This window comes from Leptosomus discolor, chromosome 21 (genome assembly GCF_034619465.1).
Source record: "Leptosomus discolor isolate bLepDis1 chromosome 21, bLepDis1.hap2, whole genome shotgun sequence".
NCBI classification, from domain to species: Eukaryota; Metazoa; Chordata; class Aves; order Leptosomiformes; family Leptosomidae; genus Leptosomus; species Leptosomus discolor.
The window spans coordinates 5399564-5418678 of NC_141411.1; the positions used below are offsets into that span (position 1 = coordinate 5399564).

The 19115-nt window shown below is 46.1% G+C and overlaps 1 protein-coding gene across 1 annotated transcript; it reads left to right on the forward strand.

The window, feature by feature from the left end:
* Window positions 1–4380: 4380 nt before the first annotated feature.
* Window positions 4381–18727, forward strand: STK38 (serine/threonine kinase 38). Its single transcript, XM_086476556.1, has 14 exons — window positions 4381–4429; window positions 6278–6410; window positions 8655–8706; window positions 8863–8985; window positions 9542–9625; window positions 11972–12095; window positions 12993–13147; window positions 14263–14365; window positions 15299–15360; window positions 15902–16019; window positions 16214–16337; window positions 17051–17146; window positions 17399–17493; window positions 18038–18727. Exons 2-14 carry the CDS (start codon window positions 6280–6282, stop codon window positions 18166–18168), a joined length of 1398 nt encoding a protein of 465 aa, XP_086332682.1. The 5' UTR covers window positions 4381–4429; window positions 6278–6279; the 3' UTR covers window positions 18169–18727.
* Window positions 18728–19115: the final 388 nt, after the last annotated feature.

Below are 19115 nucleotides of genomic sequence, written 5' to 3' on the forward strand. Positions count from 1 at the left end.
GTGGAGCAGACTTAGTAAGAACAAGCTTGATTTTCCCAACTAAATGTATAAATTGCCTTTCTATCCAGTCACAGACCATTCAATATGCAAGTTAGTATAAAGAAAACTCATTTGAGGAGATGCTGAGTTTATCAACCCAAAGTGCTTTTGCACAAAACCAAGTACTTCTTCAAAAAATTACTCGCCTCATTATACGGGAACATATTGTCGCTCTTCTCACATAACAATTTAAATGCTGCAACTTTTGTTTTGTGGTCCATCTAGGTTTTGATGTTACAACTAATACAGGATTTGCTAGTAGGTAACTAAAGGGACAGCCTGGAGCCAATCCTAAAAGCAGGGTACAGTCATTACTGTAACAAATGCAGACATTTTAGTGATAGACCTGGCGATAAAGGAGCAGCGGGGTTGAAAGGATGGGCAGTAGAGGTGTACCAACACCACGAGCCGAGACAGAACTGGCTGCAGCGGTAACTTCGACGAAAATAATCATTGCACAATTACATTTTCTAGTTGTCACTCCCCTGAGCCAGAAACCCGCTGCTGGACAGAAAAGAAATCCAGTATCAGTCCAGCATCGTCCTTGTGCAGTGGCAGATTTGGATGCCAGCACTTGTATTGCTTGGGGAAAATGCTGTATTAAAGGTCCAAACCCCAGGGCCGTGTTTTAACTTGATCTGCATGGTCAGATCTTAACCTCTTTTTGAGTTTTGTGACAGATTTCTTAGGCAGCAATCCTGATCTTTTGGTTAAGTTTATATCAGGAAGGTCTTTTGGCAGTTCTAAATGAAATAATCTCCTGTGCTTGCAAATGCACCAGAGTGGCAATAATGCCAAAGCAGATTTAGGACTCTTAGGAAGGAAATGTAGAAATATACTATGAAATCGATTCATCTTTTACTGGTGTATGTTACAAATCTGCATGTCTGATGTTCTGGGAGGTCCTGGGATGATGACCACGGTACAATGCTCCACTTTTACCAGTGCTTAAAGGCTGAAATTCATTTTGTCAGGTGAAAGAAGGAACAGAGAAAAAAAGATTTTTGATCATACTGTCAGCTTCTAGTCCCGTGGAGCAGATCTAAAGAGGAGAGAATATGTTCCTGCCCCAGAGGTCTCTGCAGATGGTTACATTTTTGGCAATTCTTTATTTTGCCTGTTTTGCAGCATGTCAAGACACTGAAAAGTAAGCAATATCATCCTTTTACTTCATATCATTACAAGACTGCTTTGCCTTTGATGTAATGGGCTGTGTTCTCCGCTCCTGTCATTTACTCGAGGGCATGGGGGAAGGAAAATTCTATACATTTGATACGGCAACATTTTACATCACCCTCTATGCAGTATAAAAACAGACCAATTACATTTTTAGATGCAGAACATATACCACATTTCAGCTGATGCTTTTAAGCACAGTGCAGCAAACCATGTAAGGACGTTCAACGCAAACCAGAGAAGTGGAACATCCTAAAATTCCGTATTTAGGTTCCCATTCAGATCCAAATCTGCAGCGGGAGCCTACAGCTGCAGTTAGCTGAACAGCCTGAAATCCAGAAATATTTGCACCCCAGAATTAGCCGATATTTGGCTCCAATTTTTTGTTATAGCTGAAGAAAATAAGGATTTGTTTTCATTTCATGGACACCACTGATTTCAGTTAAATTGCTCCTGACTTACAGCTCTCCACATACACCACCAATGCTCCTTCCTCAGCGTAGAGAAGCATCTAAGATTGATGGGTGTCAATCAGCCACGTTTGAAATCGGAGCTGAGATGTGGCCCTGCGTGTTTCCTAACTAACTCTTTCTTCCCGTTGCAGTAAAAGAGCAGTGACGGAGCATCAGCTCATGCATGACAAAGGGAGGGCATTTCAGGGGCTGAAGCGCCTGATGTGGCTCCACAATGCCCTGGGCAGCGTGCACACAGCCAGCAGCAGGGATATTTCACTTTCAGATGCCACGTGGGATTCGCAGAAGAGCCGAGATCCCTCAGTTCTCTACAACAGCATCAACAGAGACGAGACTTCAAGCCTGATGAAGCAGCTGCTGGAACTGATGGAAAAAGAGCAGGGCTTCCCCTCGTTAAAGCAGCTGCAGTACGTGAAGACCCCGAAGGGTAACTGGAACGAACCCACAAGACCTTTTTGACACCTCCTTCAAATCAAAGAGCTGGGCAGCAAGAGAAATCCTAGCACCCAGCCACAGAACTATTCCCACTAGCCTCACCCCAGCTCAGTCCGTCCATTGCTTTAGACACGTGCTATTGTAAGGAAAAGCTCTAGCGTGGAGGTGAACCGCAAAAGAAAACCCACGTCCCTTTGTTCCATTAACTACTGCTAGATGTCGACTAGAGCCCCCTGTGAGGCCCCGGGCTCCCTCCCTAGCCGGCAGTCTGAGTACTCTGATTGTGAGCTGGGGTCGTTTGTCGCAGGCCAGAAATCCCTCTTCCCCTGGCAGGGCCCTCCCTGCCTGTCCCTGGTCCCTCAGGGCTGTGGCAGCTCTCGTGGCCCACGTGTCGCAGGAAGTTTGGTTCATTAATCTGCATATTCACCCCCTCACTTGCACTCTAATGTTTTGACTCACGAAGCAGCAGTTATCTCCCAACACAGAGTCTCTTCTATTTCACACCCGCCCGCAGTTCTGCCCTACTGTGCACCAGTAACCACTTTCCTTATGCTTTAGGACCAAAGGTTTATTTTTTTTTCTTGCTTCTCCAGCACACAGCATGGTTTAAGTCTCTTATCTCTCAGGTTTTCCTTTGGGGTGGCAAACTTTTGCCAGGCCACAGAGGTAGAAGTTGGCAGTGATCCCCACCCTCCCAGCCAAGTCCTTCACCTCGTTCTGCTGGTGGAAGCGATGAGATTCAGCTTCCCGGGTCCCTATTTGAGCCTTTTGTTTCACGACTTCCTACCTTTTCTTTGTTCACGTGAAATCCTCTCCAAGAGCTCCCACAGTGTATGAAGTTTTCTCAGCAAACAACCAGCTTCACGAGGCCGCCTGTGTATCCTGAGGGAGGCACCGCACGAGTTTGCTATTCGCCTTTAATATCAAACTGACCACCTCTGCCTCATCTAAACAAGGTCCGGTTCAATTGCAAACTCAGTCTTTCAGAAATGAAATCTCTGTCATGTGTGTTACAAATACATCAGCATTTCCATCGTGTAGGGACTCCACACCTTGGTTTAAATCCTGAAATTCCTCTGTTGCTGATAAGACTTCAACTGCATGTGCAGGAGGTATTTTTCAGTGATAGATTGACACCCAAGAACTCCTTGACATCATTAATAATAAAAACGTTTTCACTCTCAGAAATGCCCTTGCTTTTTTTTGTAGAAATGGAAGTAAAATGAAGCAAAATCCTCTTTTGCTACTATCTCCGCACATTTGGGATGAGTATGGAATCACATTTCTTTCCTCACATCGTATCTCAGAGCTGCCCATTAGATCCCCAAGGCCAATCGAACCATTACTGAAACAGATGGTTTCGGATGCTCCTGAAGTGCCGAGAGGGCCGAGATGCAAATGGGTTATACTGGCCAAGCAGGGAGTTTGCTGAGCTGGGACGTGGGAGCCCTTCCTCCCTCAAACGGGGGATGAAACTGAGGGGACCCGACTACGCAAAGCTCAAACCTCTCGGAAATTGCCGCGTCCCGCTCTGCGGGTCAGCCCGGCTGCCCTGGCGGATGGCGTTTCCTCCTGGACCGAGGGAGCGTTTCCCGAGCCCCGGGAGGCCGAGATGACCACCGGGGTCTTGGTGGCAACTGTCCCTGGGTACAGCTGACTCCGGCAGTCGCTACTGGGTGACCCAGCGCATGTCACCGCTGTGTGTGGGGGGGGATCACCCAACCTCCCCTCCACCACAGGCCGCACAGCGAGGCGAGGCTGCGTGCTGGGAAGCGGCGGGTCCCAGCGCCGCGGTGGGGAGGAGGGAAGGAAGCAGGACAGGGCTCCCCAGGCTGACACCCCGCGGCTCGAACCCTGGCTGGGCCCAGGGGGAGGGAAAGGCCCCGTTTGAGGGAAATTGCGCGGCAGCTCCCGCCGCCCCGCAGCCGGGGGGCCCGCCCCACGCTGCGCATGCGCTAAGGCGCACACCGCCCGCCCCGGTCCCCCGGGCTGGCGCGAAGCCTCCGTGCGCACGCGCCGCTGGTGGGAGAGGGCGGGTCGCGACAGCCCCGCCCCGCGAGCGGAGGGCGGGGCCGGGAGGATGGTGGCGCATGCGCGCTGCCGTAGCGGTCCCTGGGGTGCTTGTCCCGTCCGGGTCGCCGTCGGTGCGGGGGGCGGCGGTAGCGGCAGCGGCGCGGGGGCTCCGGTCCCCCCCGGTCCCGTCTCCTCACCCGCCATCTCGGCTCCGCCTCTCCGCCTGGCTCCGCGGTACCGGGACCCCGCCATCGCCTACAGCTCCTCGCCGCCCCCCTCCCTGGGGGGCTCCGGTAAGCCGCTCCCGCCTCGTCGCCATGGAGACCCCCGTGTCCCCCCCGCCCCGTGCTCCGCATCCCCTCCCCACCCTCTTCCCTCCCCCTGGGGTCCTTTGCCGCTCCCGGGGTTGGGGCGGGGGGAGCAGGGGGCGCCCCCCCCGAAGCCCCCGGGCCCGGTGGCGCTGGGAGCGGGGGCGCTGCGGGCTGGGGTCCCTCCAGCCGTGAGACACCCACCCCCACCTTCCCCCGGGGGGGGCCGCGCTGCGGGCCCGGGAGCGGCGAGGCCCCCCTCCTCCCCCTCGGCTGGGGGGCTTGGGCCCCTTTTGTCCGCTCCCGGTGATGCTGCCGGGCCCCTCCGCCAGCGCGGCGGGGTCGGGCCGCACGAAGGGCCGCGGGGCCGCTGTCCCCGGGGGGCTGCCTCGTCCCCGACGGTCTCTGGTCGGTGCCGGGAGCATCCTGGCCCGTCACCATCCGATGGCCGCGGAAGGGGCACCCGAGCACTCGCAGGTGGTTGGTGCCGCTGCCGCTCGCCCCCCGCCCTTCTCTGTTCTCCCCTGTCCCCGTTTGCCTTTTCGCCCCCCCCTTGTAACCTGCTGCTGTCAGGTAACTTCCACATTCTGCTCTCTAGGAGGTGGAAACCCGGGGGGTGGCTTTCACACCTACCCGTGTGAAACACCACGCCATCTCCTCGGGGGTGCGTGGAGAATGTGACCTGTCCCCCGCGTGGTGTCACTCGGAGCTGCCCCTCCGTAAAGACGTGGTTCCATCTCAAAAACCCACAGAGCTGGAGGATCTTACCGGCTCCCACGTTGTTATCTTTTCCCTGAAGGAGCCTGTAAGCGCAGCAAAACCAAGTCGTTGGTGTCTGTAAAGGACGCGATTTGCGAAGGCGCAGGCACGACGCCTTGTAAAGGTCTGCGAAAAGTAAACAGAAAAGAATAACTCGTAAAATGCTGCCAGCGCCCCGGCATTGTAAAAAGGGGAGGTGTGTGTCTCACCTGTATTTGTCTGCAATTTCTAGTAAAAGTTGCAAGACTTGGTTACCTTGCTGCGAGTGACCAGGAGAACTAAGATTAAGAGGTGGTTTTACACTTGAAATCTTTGCGTTTTAATGCAGTTTAGAAAGTAGAGATGGGTGGTCAAATACACCCTGAAACTGTGCTACTGGTCAGAAGTGGCGTGCTCTGATGTATTTATTTAGTTAGAGAATCCAGTGTATAAATATAGGATATTTACACTAGGGTGGTTGTTACTTTTTAAAATCATTTTAAAATTAGAACTTGTTCGAAGGCAGTGGTCCGCTGGATTTTGCCAGATTTCCCTGTGACAGCGCCTCGTAAAAGCAAGAGTGCTTAAAAGCAGCTGAATGCCTTTTTTTCTCCTTCCTCAATTGCTCCGTGATTGGGATGGCTTTTGGGATTTTCATAAATTTCACAGCAGGGGGGGACAGCAGGCAACTGGTGGAGTTCTTTCTGCAAGGGTCATAGGAAGAGGGGCTTCTGGATTAGCTGTTTCAGTGTGATATTTCTGAATTTTTAACATTTATTAAAGATGGGCTATATTGGGAGAAACAAACACTTGCAGTACTGCCTGAAGTTGCGGTTTTTGAGGCATCATGTTTCTTAAGTTTCCTTCCCTCTTATTTTCAGATCAAAAATGTTCAAAACAGGAAGTTTGACTTGCACCTTGTATTTTGTAAGACTTTTCCCTACTTAGTCCTGGTTTAGACAACTGGGCTGTTGGCGTTTGTTGTTAAAATCTGAACTCGGTGATTCAGCATCACTTAATGGATTGCAGCTCTTGTTTGAAGGTGGTTTGTCATTTATAATGTTAAATGTTTCCTCCCTTTTTCTTTCCTAACAGCCATGGCAATGACAGGCCCAACGCCATGCTCGTCCATGAGTAATCACACCAAGGAGCGAGTTACGATGACAAAGGTGACGTTAGAAAACTTCTACAGCAACCTCATCGCGCAGCATGAAGAACGAGAGATGAGGTAAAAAAAACCCTTTCTTGCTTCCTTTCCAAACTGGGTGAGAGCCAAAAATATATATTAACTGCACGTACTTTTCTGGAGCCAAAGCGAAAATAGAACGTTTTTGCTGCGTGTACCTAAGCTCCCTGGATGGGGCCTGGCACGAGCATCCGGAGGCGGCTGCTGGGTTTCTGAATCCCATGGTCGTTTAGGCTGGAGCTTTTTGAGTTTCTTCTGAAATGAACTGAAAAAAGGCAAAGTGAGGTGACTGTTCCCCAGTTTTAAAAAAAACGATGTATTTGATTAAGCGGCTAAGTAGAAACTAACTTTGGGATGTGCTTGGGATGATTCGAGGGCAGCTCTGAAGTCGAAAGCCGACCTTTACAAACGTTTGTCCTGCCTGTGTCTGTTCTGTGGCCTCTTCCCATTTTATGTCCCCCCGGTTGTAGTGTTTAAAACTCATTCTAGAGCATCAGTTCCCGTTGGGATTATGCTGTGTGATCGAGTCGGCTGGTAAAGGACGATCATCTTGTCAAAAGCAGTGACAGATTGCTGTACGGGCTGTCACGTCCCGCTAACTTCTTGTCTGTGAGTTAGCTGAACCTATGGCATCTCTTTAAATCTATCCGTCAAAATATAACAAGCGATTTAACTGACAAGTATTACTTTTACTTTCCTTTGCCTGGAACCCTCTAATTTGCTGAATACCCTCGAGTTGTAGCACTGGGACTTGTGATGTTCTCCCAGCTTGCCGTGTAGCCTGTAATCAGAATTTTCAAAAAGGTTCAGTGTTTGTTCGCTTGTGGCCTTGCTGCCAAAACCCTCACTGGATCCAAGAGGAATGCCTGCTAACGGCAATAACTGCAGAAATGAGGAAGCAATTTAGAAATAAATACTAACTTGCATACGTACTTTCTTCAAAATTAGTGAGGAGAGATTGAGGTCTAATCCAAACAGAAAATATCGCTGATTTAATTCCTTTCTTTCTCTTTGCATAGCTCTTGCTTTTTATTGAGTGCTATTGTCTGCTCCTCAAACCTCAAGGACAGGGTTTTTTTCTGTTTAGGATCAAGACTTTGCCTGAACAAACATACACGACTTCACAAGTTACATGGTTTTTTTTTTTAACAATAGATGAGTCTGTGGATGCGCAACTTGGAGGGGACAAACTGTGCACGGACGTGCAGATAGGACCTGCTGTGGATATTTGGGGGAATTTCAGTCACGCGGAGCTGTTTAATTCTGCGTATCGCAGCGGTCGTCTTTTCGCTACTGGAGTCACTGCTTTGAGTGTGAAATGAGATGAGCGGCCAGGCCTCGCTGGCTGCTTAAGTCAGGGCAAAGCGATTTAAATGTGCCCGATTGTGAGGCGATAACCCAAAAAACTATCGCGTCGTAGCAGCTGCGTAGTGGCGCAGGAGACAGGAAGAGGATCTTGCAAAGAATGACTTGCATAAAGAGAAGGAATTTTTTTAGTACGTTTGTAATGTTATACCAATAAAAACACACATGGAGAGAAAAAACCCCATAAATGCCAATCCCAGTTCAGCCAGTAATTAAAGTGATCGGTGTTAGGAAAAAGTTCCCAGAAGGGAATCGTAACAAATGTCCCCTGAAGCCATCCCCCCTCTGAAGTCTTGTTTCCTTTTTTCTTTTCTCCCAGGAAATCGTTTGTACTAAGGCTGTAAATATTCCTGATTCTTTAAGGGGGAGGATGGGTACAGACATGTTTCCTCTTCCCAAATGTTTTGAGTATCTCAGGTATTAGGAAATAAAAAGTAACTTTTCTCATTTTGCGTGTGGTGAGTTTGAAATCGGAGAAATTACAGTGCAGATCCACAGATGTGTTTAAATAGCCAGTTCTCCCTGGAATAAGTGAGAATTGGGTGTTTAAATATTTGTTATGGCTCTGGCCTTAAGCGTCTTGCCCAGCTGTCAAAGAGAGAGACAAGAATTGAACCCAGATCTCCTCAATCTACGTTCGTATACAGCGAAAACGTGCACTTGAGGTAGATGTGAAACTCCAGGCAGGTTTAGATTGTCAGAATTAGAGAGGACAAGGCTAGAATGGTAAAGCTGTAATACTAGATTCTTCAAAATTAATCTAATGTCTGAGTCTCCCTTATATATCGTTTACACTTGTTACTTGCTGCCATTGCATCCTCCTTGCACAGCAAGCATGGACCAGAGGGGCTGGATATGTGCATGTGGTTGAGGAACAAGGTTAATGATTCAACTTTATTTTTCTCCTTTTCTCTGCTATAGACAAAAAAAACTAGAACAGATGATGGAAGAAGAAGGCTTAAAAGATGAAGAGGTAACAAATATGAGAAAATTGTTTTAATGGTTAAATACAAGTGATTTTTCTTTTATAAATGGAGATCTGGGATCTTGGAATTGCTGTGATCTCTGTGGAGCCCACCTACAGGATTCTCACTGTGTTTTGTTGTTTTTTTTTTTCCTTAAACGCTAGAAAAGAATCAGGAGGTCAGCACATGCACAGAAGGAAACAGAGTTCCTTCGCCTGAAGAGAACGAGGCTTGGTTTGGAAGACTTTGAGTCTTTAAAAGTCATAGGCAGAGGAGCATTTGGAGAGGTGAGTCCAGAAAAGATGACTAAAGGTATTTTTAATGGCATTTCTTAAAGACTTGCAGAGTTTATACCAGTGAAAGATAAATGTTGTAACAACGGCAGAGGGGTTTTTAGCTTAACAGTACATGCATCTGTCTTCATGCCTAGTAAATGCTGGTTTAAAAACATGGTGTGCTTTAAAGGAACGTGAATGCTGTTGGAAAGGACTTGCTGGGCAAGCTGCACACGAGTTTGGCAGCGTGCTTTAACTCGGCCCTCCCAGGGCTCGCCTTATGGACAGGGAGAGCTGGAGGGCCGCCTGCAGTAGTCTTCAGGCGGCCACCTTCTGAGAAGGTGCCTTGGGACTTCCCTGCTTCAGGTGTACGATGGCTCAACTCTGTTACAATTATTTCATCTCTTAGAATGAACACAGCTTGTTTACCATTACTGTGCACTATGTAATGCTTTTTGTTTTTTTTATAATCTGATGGGATTTCATTAAAAGGGGGCTTGATACCCAAATCTGTCAAGAGTTGTAGTGATAATGCTGTATTTGACTGAAATTTTTGCATCATTCCTAGGTGCGACTGGTCCAGAAGAAAGATACGGGGCATGTTTATGCGATGAAAATACTGCGTAAAGCTGATATGCTTGAAAAAGAGCAGGTGAAGACACCTTGAGTAACAATGCTACCAGCTATGTTTTAGATGACTGTGGGAGGTAGTTGGGACGTGCAGAGAGTAACAGGCATCTGTGGAATAGGTTCACCAGCTAAAAATTATGTGGGTTTTTTTTTTCCCTATTTTTTTATGGAGGAAAATGGGTCAGAAGAATCTTGTATGAATTCGTAAGGTCCTGTCTTCTAGTGGGCCTTTCAGGTCGTCTTAAAAATAATTTATTTATTTAACGAAAACATTTCTTGTAACAATGCAAAAGTTTAAGGAATATATAGTTTTCACCTAAACAGGGTTACAGTAGTAGTTACAGGCTCCTGTATGTAACTAAATGCTCAGAACAGTGTTTCAAACGACCTCTGATGCCTTGCTCAGTCTTAATGGGAACTGCAATTGTGATGCCTTTTCTAAGAGGCTCTTCAGTCTGAAGCAAGGTAGGACTGAGGTTGCTTTCTACTTGAGAACGTGGCAAGCAGAGCATTTTTCAGAGGACTAGGTTTGTCTTTCTCCAGTGAGAGAGAAGGATGGTTCTACAGATCTGATTTGTGTTGTTCCTCCTCATTTTACGATGACGTATGTTACACGTGCAGATGTTTCAGTACAGATGTCGAGGTCAGTGTGTTAGTGCATTTCTGATTTGTGGAATCAGATATAAATATCAAAGTGACACGACTGCTGAGACCCCCCCTGCAGTGCTGTGTCCAGCTCTGGGCCCCTCAGCGTAACAAAGACACAGACCTGCTCGAGCGGGTCCAGAGGAGGCCACGAAGATGCTCAGGGGCTGGAGCAGCTCCCCTGTGAGGACAGGCTGAGAGAGCTGGGGGTGTTCAGCCTGGAGAGGAGAAGGCTCCAGGGAGACCTTCCAGTACCTAAAGGGGCCGACAAGAAAGCTGGGGAGGGGTTTATTACAAGGGCATGTAGGGATAGGACAAGGGGTAATGGTTTCAAACTGAAAGAGGGGAGATTTAGATCAGATATTGGGAGGAAATTCTTCCCTGTGAGGGCGGTGAGGCACTGGCACAGGCTGCCCAGAGAAGCTGTGGCTGCCCCATCCCTGAAGTGCTCAAGGCCAGGTTGGATGGGGCTGGGAGCAACCTGGTCTGGTGGGAGGTGTCCCTGCCCATGGCAGGGGGGTGGAACTGGGTGATCTTCAGGGTCTCTTCCCACCCAACCCATCCTGTAATTCTATGAATTCTGACTCGGAGACATAAAGGAGCGGCATTCAACATTTTTAAGGGTTTCCTTTCCCAGGACTTCTGGGAATATAATGGTCTGAGAAAATAATTTCTTGCTCAGCACTGGGAAGCATCTAGGAGGCGCTGTGTGTGTGTGCCTGGAATCAGGAACTGGTTTCCATTTCTGAAGGTACTTGGTGAAAAACCAAACAGCGGTGTGTTCTCACGTGAGCTTTGTGCAGCACTGCTAAATTAGTGCTTTGGTCTAAATCTGGGAATAGGCTGAAGCTGTAGCTGAAGGACATGTTTAGAGGAGAGCTAGGTTTTTAAAGATCTGATTGTTAGATATTTTTGTAAAGAATTGAGGTATTTTTGTATATAAGATTAACCTGGTTTTATAATCAACCGCACGTTTATCCTCCTGAATCTTCCTGCAGAAATAAATTGTTTTCTGGAGTGGTCTGTTATCTAAGTGGTTTTAAGATAAGTGTTTTCATAGTGTCCATATCACTTGTACAGTTCTGATTTGAAGGGGACCCAAATGCCATAAGAATTGAAAGAATAAAAATCTAAATGTAGGTGTTATTTCTGTACAGAACCTTGTTGTTCAGGAGGGTGGTTTAAATTTCTCTAGCTTGAGTTTTTGCTTAAAAGAATGAGGTTAGTGCTCTCTTGTCCTCCTACATATGTCTCAATTTATGGCAGCAAAAGTCACACAATAAGTATAAAAGTTACTCAAGTGTAAATGTCCAAAGGCAAAAGTCCCCATAAACTTTCCAGTGGAAACTTTTGAATGTAAAAATGTCTTTCAGATCTTCATGCTGAGGAGTCAAATGGAGTTGGTGTTCAATGGGATTTATCAGATAGGAAAACCCCCCCCACATTCTGGAAAAATACAGTGGTTTAATGAAAGCTTCTCGCCTTTTTGCTGTCAGAAGTGTGACTTTTGGATTTGATTTTGAATGTGTTACGCTATTTTACTACCCGAAAATATTGAGGGGTGTAGCTATTGAAGTTTTGATGGTGTTTCTGCCCTTATGCAGAAGTTTGACTGCTGTCGTTTCAATATTTGATGCTTTTCAGTACATGAATTGTCCATGAAATAAATGCAGGTAATAAAACATAGACTTGTAATTAATCAAATGTGTATGTGTATCTCCAGGTTGGCCATATTCGTGCGGAGCGGGACATTCTGGTGGAGGCAGACAGCTTGTGGGTTGTGAAAATGTTCTACAGTTTTCAGGACAAGCTAAACCTCTACCTGATCATGGAGTTCCTGCCTGGAGGTAACTACCTGAAATCAAAAAGCTGCTTTCCTTCTGTTTGGAGCTTTCTAACTTCTTAATTACAAATGTAGTCTGGGACGAGAGCGTACGTGGTTACCGTGCAGTGGTGTTTGTACTGGACGTGACTTGGTGAGGAAATAGGTCACTGTAAAGCTTTCTGCTTTTAGGAGGTGGGGTACTGAGGTCGTTGGGTCAGGCTTGAGCTTATCTGCTTGGGTCTTTTAGCTGCAGAGGTTTGAATCTTGGCCTTAATACTCTGCTAGTTCTTATCCTTACTGTGCACTGGCTATCTATAGAACCATAACATCACCAGGGTTTGATTTTCTAACATTTTGCTTTTAGCTGGCTTGCAGCAGAAGTAGCTTTTAGGGTCTGTTTTTCAGAGGATGATGATGTTTGACCTTGAATGCTAATGCTACTGTAATTCCCTTAAGAAGAAGGTTATACTGAAAGCCTGTAGTACGTGTGATTAATGAAACCACAGGAATGCTTTCTGAGATGACACTGCACAAATACAATCTGGTTTTTGTAACAGCTCTGTAGCTGCAAGTATCTGTTTTAATCTGTGATTCAGATGGGTAGTCAAGAGTGGCAGCCCATGGCTGACTCGTGTTTAAGGGATGCTTCGAGACTGCTATTTCGTCTTTATGCTGCTTAGCTGCCTCAGTAAGTTTGATGCAACTATAGTACAAGCCTGTCCACATACAGTGATACAAGGGAAAATACAGAAATTTGTCACAGAGGTGCTGGGGAACTGTACTGCTTTATAGGAAATCGGTTTGGATTTCCTGAGGTGTTAAATACTTAGTTCTTTTCTTTGTAAATGTCTTCAAAATCAGCGAGAGTGGAGTTTGTGTGTTCGCTTGTATTTACTTTGCTACTTGGGGGGGCTTCTAGGTGATATGATGACTCTGCTGATGAAAAAAGACACTCTAACAGAAGAAGAGACACAGTTCTACATAGCCGAGACCGTGCTAGCCATTGATTCTATTCACCAGCTGGGTTTTATCCATCGGGACATAAAACCAGACAACCTTCTCCTGGATAGCAAGGTGCGTACTAACTGCTGGCCCGTCCTGGGTAGTACCAAATTGGTCTTGTAATGGTTAATATTGACCTGAACTGGTGTCGACAATTGTGAAAGAAGACAGTGCTTCTTTCTTAGCCCTGTTCCCTCTAGCTTTGAGGGCTTATCTGCCATATTGCTGGGGAAAAAAAAAAAAACAAGCGAAGAGACACCTCTCCTCCACGTCCAGCTGTATTCATTCCTCACTTAGGAGCCCTCTTCTGACAGTTGTTTAAGTTATTTTTGGTTATTTCAGCTGCAATATAAAATACAGTTTCAGTTCTCCCCTTTTAGTCAAAGATGTTTCCTTTCGGTCTCACGTCGGTTAGGTTCGTGCTCGCCAGCTTGTGGGTAGGTGATCCTATCACATGCGAAGGAGGAGCTGTTCCATTAGCGAGACTGAAAACGGAGATAGGATCTCCCTCGGAATCAGGACGGATTTCTGAAGGCTGGCCAGGCCACCTGATTGCTTCTAGAGGGTTATTGCAGGCGGTGTGCGGAAAGCTGGACTGTTCCACTAGCCTCCTATGGCTCACTACAAGTTTGCTTTAAATTTAGCTCGTTTGGAAAAAGTTTGCCAACAGTAAATAATTACACTTTACCCCAAGCCAGGTAATGAGGCACCGTTGGAATGACTGATGTAATTCACTATGTCTACATCTAGATGTAGATAAATTCAGGACTTTGAAAAGGAGGTGTGTTTTAGATGGACATCTAAAAATTGCCCCCAGTCAGCGTGGTCGCATGTTACGCGCCAGGACAGATCCAGTCACTGAGTGGAAGGTGTTTCCAATGGAGTCAACGCACAATCCAGGGACTGCAGCTCCCTCTGGAGATGTTGGCTTTCACTCCGAAGTGGTCAGGAGCTTGCAGGAGCAGAGGTTTCTGAAAGTAAATGGCTACCGGCCGTTCTCCGTGTAGTCGTGATGAGAGCAGAAGTAGCTTGATTCTACACGCCCAGCCTTAGGCTAAAACAAGGAATGCAAAAAGAGCATCGATTTATTACACAAAGTAAAGGGAGGGGAAGAAGTAGAAGAGTTTATTTGCTGCGATAATGCCTCACACTGGTTTTGTATTTTGGTTTTGTTTGTTTGTTTCTAGGGTCATGTGAAACTCTCAGATTTTGGTCTGTGTACTGGACTAAAGAAAGCCCACAGAACAGAATTTTACAGAAACTTGAACCATAGTCTTCCTAGTGACTTCAGTAAGTTATCTGGCTTCAGAAGGGTATCTGTGTGCTTGCTCTTGGTGCCTGACATAACTTGTTTCAGTGTGAGGCCAGAAGGCCACAGTGGGGGGGGTCTAATAATCAACATTGCATCTTGAGGTGTAACTTTGATTTTTCTGTAAAATGTCTTTATAAAAATAATTTCAGTTACTTTAATGTACAAAAGCATCTTTGTTCCCAGACGTTTGTCTTTGAAATAAGACTCTGCTGTAGCCCTTTCTCACATGTGTAATAAACCTCAAATGAAAACTCAGCGTGACTTGGTAGGTGCTGGCTGTACCTCACGTGTTACCTAAATCAGTAAGTGAGCACACGGTCTCTTTGAATACTCAGTAATTTTCTCAGGGGGAAGAGCTTTGATCATGCAGTTAAAAAAAAACCAACCCTGAAAGCATGGCTCATTACTGAAAGGCTTGATAAAGTTGTCTCCATATTGCATAGGTTTGGAGGTTGCTGATGGGTTTAGGGTATTGACAGATGTGCTCTTTGCAACCATCCGTGCCGCTGGGAGAGGTGACGTCCCCGGCTTCGCCCTTGTCGGCTGCCGCTGCCTGCTAGGGGCCGCTCACCGCTCTGCTCTGCCGTTGCAGGCACCCGTAGGTTGGGCCAGGGAAGCTGAGGCAGGTTAATGAGTTCATCTCTGCTGAGGTGGCTTATCTTCAGTGAGGTGCATTAAGGTGTGCTTCCACAAGCAGCTCCAGCTTCACCGTGGTGGTAAACTTTGGCCAGTGATGAGCATCTGGGGACTGTAACCTCTTACCAGGAGAGCTGATACAAACCAGACTGTCTGTCCAGGCCCTGGCTGCCTTTTTTGATGTTGAAAAAGATTGTTAGTGTAATGGTTTTGGGGTAAAAATGTCTGTTGGGTGACCAGTAGGATTCAGTCATGTATATTCCAATCTCCTTTAGCTTTCCAGAACATGAATTCCAAAAGGAAAGCAGAGACTTGGAAGAGGAATAGACGGCAGTTGGTAAGTGCGTTTCACCTGCTTGGAAATGTTCTCTGCTGAGCTGTTGCGTTCAAATGGCGTACGTAGTTAAATGGCAGGCCTTAATCCATTTCAGAGTGCTGAGCAATGCTGAAATAAAAAGATTTGTGCTTTTTCTTTTAAAAAGAGGAACGACTCCAGTTTGTCCTTCGTCAGTCTGCTGAACAGCTGGTGACATATATGCCCGAGATAGCACTGCCATAATTATTTACATCGATATCTGATGCCTCCCAGCTAAAATGAACAGTTCTTGCCACTTTGAGTATAACAAAGGGCTGATGACCCGTTCCAAGGTGTATATAGACAGCGGTACCTTTCCCCATGTCCCTGATGGTATTTTAAGACTCCTTCACATGAACGTGTTGATTTTGTCTCTACGTATCTTGAAATAAAGGCTTAAACAACTTTGCTAAAGGATCTTAGAGACAATCTGGTGTGTTCCTCAAAATAACCGTTGTTGCATAAGTTCCCACTTCCATTTCAGGCAGTTTTCTCTAAAGATAACTGATGGTATTTGTTCCAGGCTTTTTCTACTGTGGGTACTCCGGATTACATTGCCCCTGAAGTTTTCATGCAGACTGGATACAACAAGCTTTGCGACTGGTGGTCGCTTGGGGTCATCATGTACGAGATGTTGATTGGTAAGAAGCTGGCAGGGCACAAGTTTTAAGCAGGAATTGCCGTGTAGGACATCAGCTGTATTTCTGTGCTTGGGGTCAGGTTCTCAAAGCATCTGCTTCTTGCGTGGTTTGTGAGGTTTGTTCTGGTGCATGGTAGACTTCGGGAACTACAGGAACTATTTTTGCTTTATACAAGATTGTATTTTTCTTTTCAGGTTATCCACCGTTCTGCTCTGAGACTCCTCAAGAAACGTACAAGAAAGTAATGAATTGGAAAGAGACTCTGACATTTCCTCCGGAAGTTCCAATATCTGATAAAGCAAAGGATCTTATTTTAAGGTGCCAGCCATATGGTTTGCCAATTCATATCGTACTAATTTTCTTGTCTTGCAAACTATGCTATGTATCTCTCATAGCTTGCTTCACATGGAAAAAACCCTGATGCTACTGTTATGCACGTGCATCAAATGCTGAACTCCCTAGTCAAATACATTTGTCTCTCAGAGGTCATTTAGTGGAGCCCCGACTGAACTGTGCTCAAGAGGAGCTCCCACGTAAGTGCTGCTAGTCTGGCAAAATACAAATGTTTCTGCTCTTTGTCTGTGAGCTGCTTGGGGAAGCAACTCAATCTTTTTGCCAGAGCTGGCTTCTTACAATAGCACTGGTTTTGACATTGTATGCACTGGAGCATACAAACATCTCCCAGTGCGTGCTGACTCTTGCTCTTTCATTTATATTTTCAATCACTTATCTATTCTCAGGACAGAAATATAAATGTCTAGCTTTTTAGGCTTTATATGTTCTCTACACTGGTCCTGAAATAGAAAGGGCACATTATCCTGTTGTGAAAGAACACCACATCTTAATTGTAGCATTTGACATGACATTCCCAAGCAGAGCTTTGTGTGTTGGTTTTGCAGTGGGAGTTCTTAACCTTCTCCATTTATATGTGACGAAACCGTAGTAGTATCAGTTCAGAAAGCCGTTCCATTTCTGGATGGAAAGCTTTCGTTTTCATTCTTCCTTCATTTTCATTCTTCCTTCCATCCCAGATTTTGCTGTGAATGGGAGCACAGAATTGGTGCATCTGGTGTGGAGGAAATAAAGAGTAACCCATTCTTTGAAGGGGTTGATTGGGAACATATCAGGTAAGAGGCTTTGCAGAAAAGCAAGCTGCTCTTCTCTCTGGACTGTTCAGAGCTAGTCCTGTTCAGCAGAAGGGAGCAGCTTCACTGGCATTTATTATATCTAGGTGTGGGTGAGAGTATTTTGTTCCTTATCTGAAGCTTGCCAAGGTTTAGGTACCTTCAGTCTTTGATTCTGTTAAGAAATGGAAAGGGGCTGAATCCTGCTTTCTTCTGCCTTGCAAATCTTAATACTGAATCTGCTTTTCTTGGCAGAGAGAGACCTGCTGCAATTTCGATAGAAATTAAAAGCATTGATGATACCTCAAACTTTGATGAATTTCCGGAATCTGATATCCTTAAACCAACAGGTAAATGCTTGGATTCTGCACGGAAACAATCCTTCCTCTTCTCCAGTGGAATAACGTAACTGTCCTGTTAACCAGAGAAAGGATCTTGCTAGGTGCTGGGGTGGGTTTTTCATCACAATCAAATTGTTAGCTCAGAGGTCTTGTGGTGCAGGAGTGTGCAAGCTCTGGTCTGGGTTTCAGGAGATGAGATGCAGAGTTGTGAACGGTGCGGGAGCCACCTCAGAAAGGGCATCTCTGAGAGGCAGCAGGGCTCCCAGCAAGTTCAAATCTCAGCAGGATCTGTGAGCCCAACACTGTGACACTCCTTGCTACTGGCTAAGTCTTGCTGGCGTGTCTAACGCTTAGTACGAGGGGTAGGGAGAGGGTGGGACAGAAGGGGGTGTAAATTCCTAAAAGATCCTTGTATTTACATGTCAAGACATAGCTGCCTTTGCTCCATGTGTTTAAAAAATGTTACAGCAGTTCTTGAGTGGGGTTGAATTCTGTAGGCAAATAAACTTTGCGGTCTTCAAAGGATAATTTTATTTGTTCTATGTCTTACCAGTGGCAACAAGCAACCATCCAGAGACCGACTACAAGAACAAAGACTGGGTTTTTATCAATTACACCTACAAGCGTTTTGAAGGTCTGACAGCTCGAGGAGCAATACCATCCTATATGAAAGCAGGAAAGTAATCAATCTTTACCTGGGACTTCTTCTGAGCCGTGGAATTCTCTTCCTGTACTTTGGGTTTAGACCCATAAAATAACTTTTTTTTAAAGAAAATTTGAGGGCTATCAACTCTTGGAGAAGACTTCAGGACCCTGTTTTGTTACACAGCCTGGTTGTTACTAAGGATTTTTTCTTTCTGCGCCATTGAAAAATTCCACAAAATGTTTGCATCATCTCTGCTGCAAGCACGTTTTGCTGCTTCAGGAGCAAGAGTTTCAGTTTTCTGTGTAAATTCTTTGCCAGATTGTACAGCCCATCGGGAGATGAGAGCAAGCCTTCACTTTGACATTGCAAAGCAAGCACGTGAAGTTTATAGGGACTGTTTTGCCAGTCCTGCGTTAAGTGACAAACTCAGTCTGCCAATTCTGCCAGCACTGTTTTTCCAGTGGCGAAGGACTTCAGTACAGAGGAAACAAAGCAATAATTAAAGCTTGAGATAGACAACTCTCCAGCAGGCTATTTAGTAGAAGGACACAACTTGTATTGCCTTAACCTTAGTTTGTAGCTGTTTTTGTTTTGTTTTGTTTTATAATGCTCCTCGGAAGCCCCTTTAATAGCATTTCTCAACTCTGTCGCAGTGGCCTCCAGTTGCGGTGCACTTTACTTTTGGTACTTAGACAGCAACCCTGAAGCCATTTAATATTTTTTTTTTCTAAATTAAAAAATTGTGCAACACTTCTTTTCCAGACAGTGACAGGAGAAACGGGCCACTTCCTCCACGAAGCACCAACAGTTTTCAGTGACTGTATGACAAGATGGATCGATAAACCACGCAGACGATGCAAACTACAGCTGGTAACACAAGTGGATCTGGAGTTAGAGCAGAGAGGGAGGGGAATCCATTGAACCTGATCCTTGGGGGCATCTTGTGTACAACTGGGTCAGCCATGAGGCTTCCCGGTCCTGCTGC

Excerpts from the sequence above, each read along its gene's own strand:
- STK38 (XM_086476556.1), top strand. The coding sequence starts at position 6,280 with ATGGCAATGACAGGCCCAACGCCATGCTCGTCCATGAGTAATCACACC. Across the intron at positions 14,366-15,298 it reads TAGTCTTCCTAGTGACTTCA|CTTTCCAGAACATGAATTCC; the intron begins GTAAGTTATCTG and ends AATCTCCTTTAG. Across the intron at positions 15,361-15,901 it reads AGAGGAATAGACGGCAGTTG|GCTTTTTCTACTGTGGGTAC; the intron begins GTAAGTGCGTTT and ends TATTTGTTCCAG.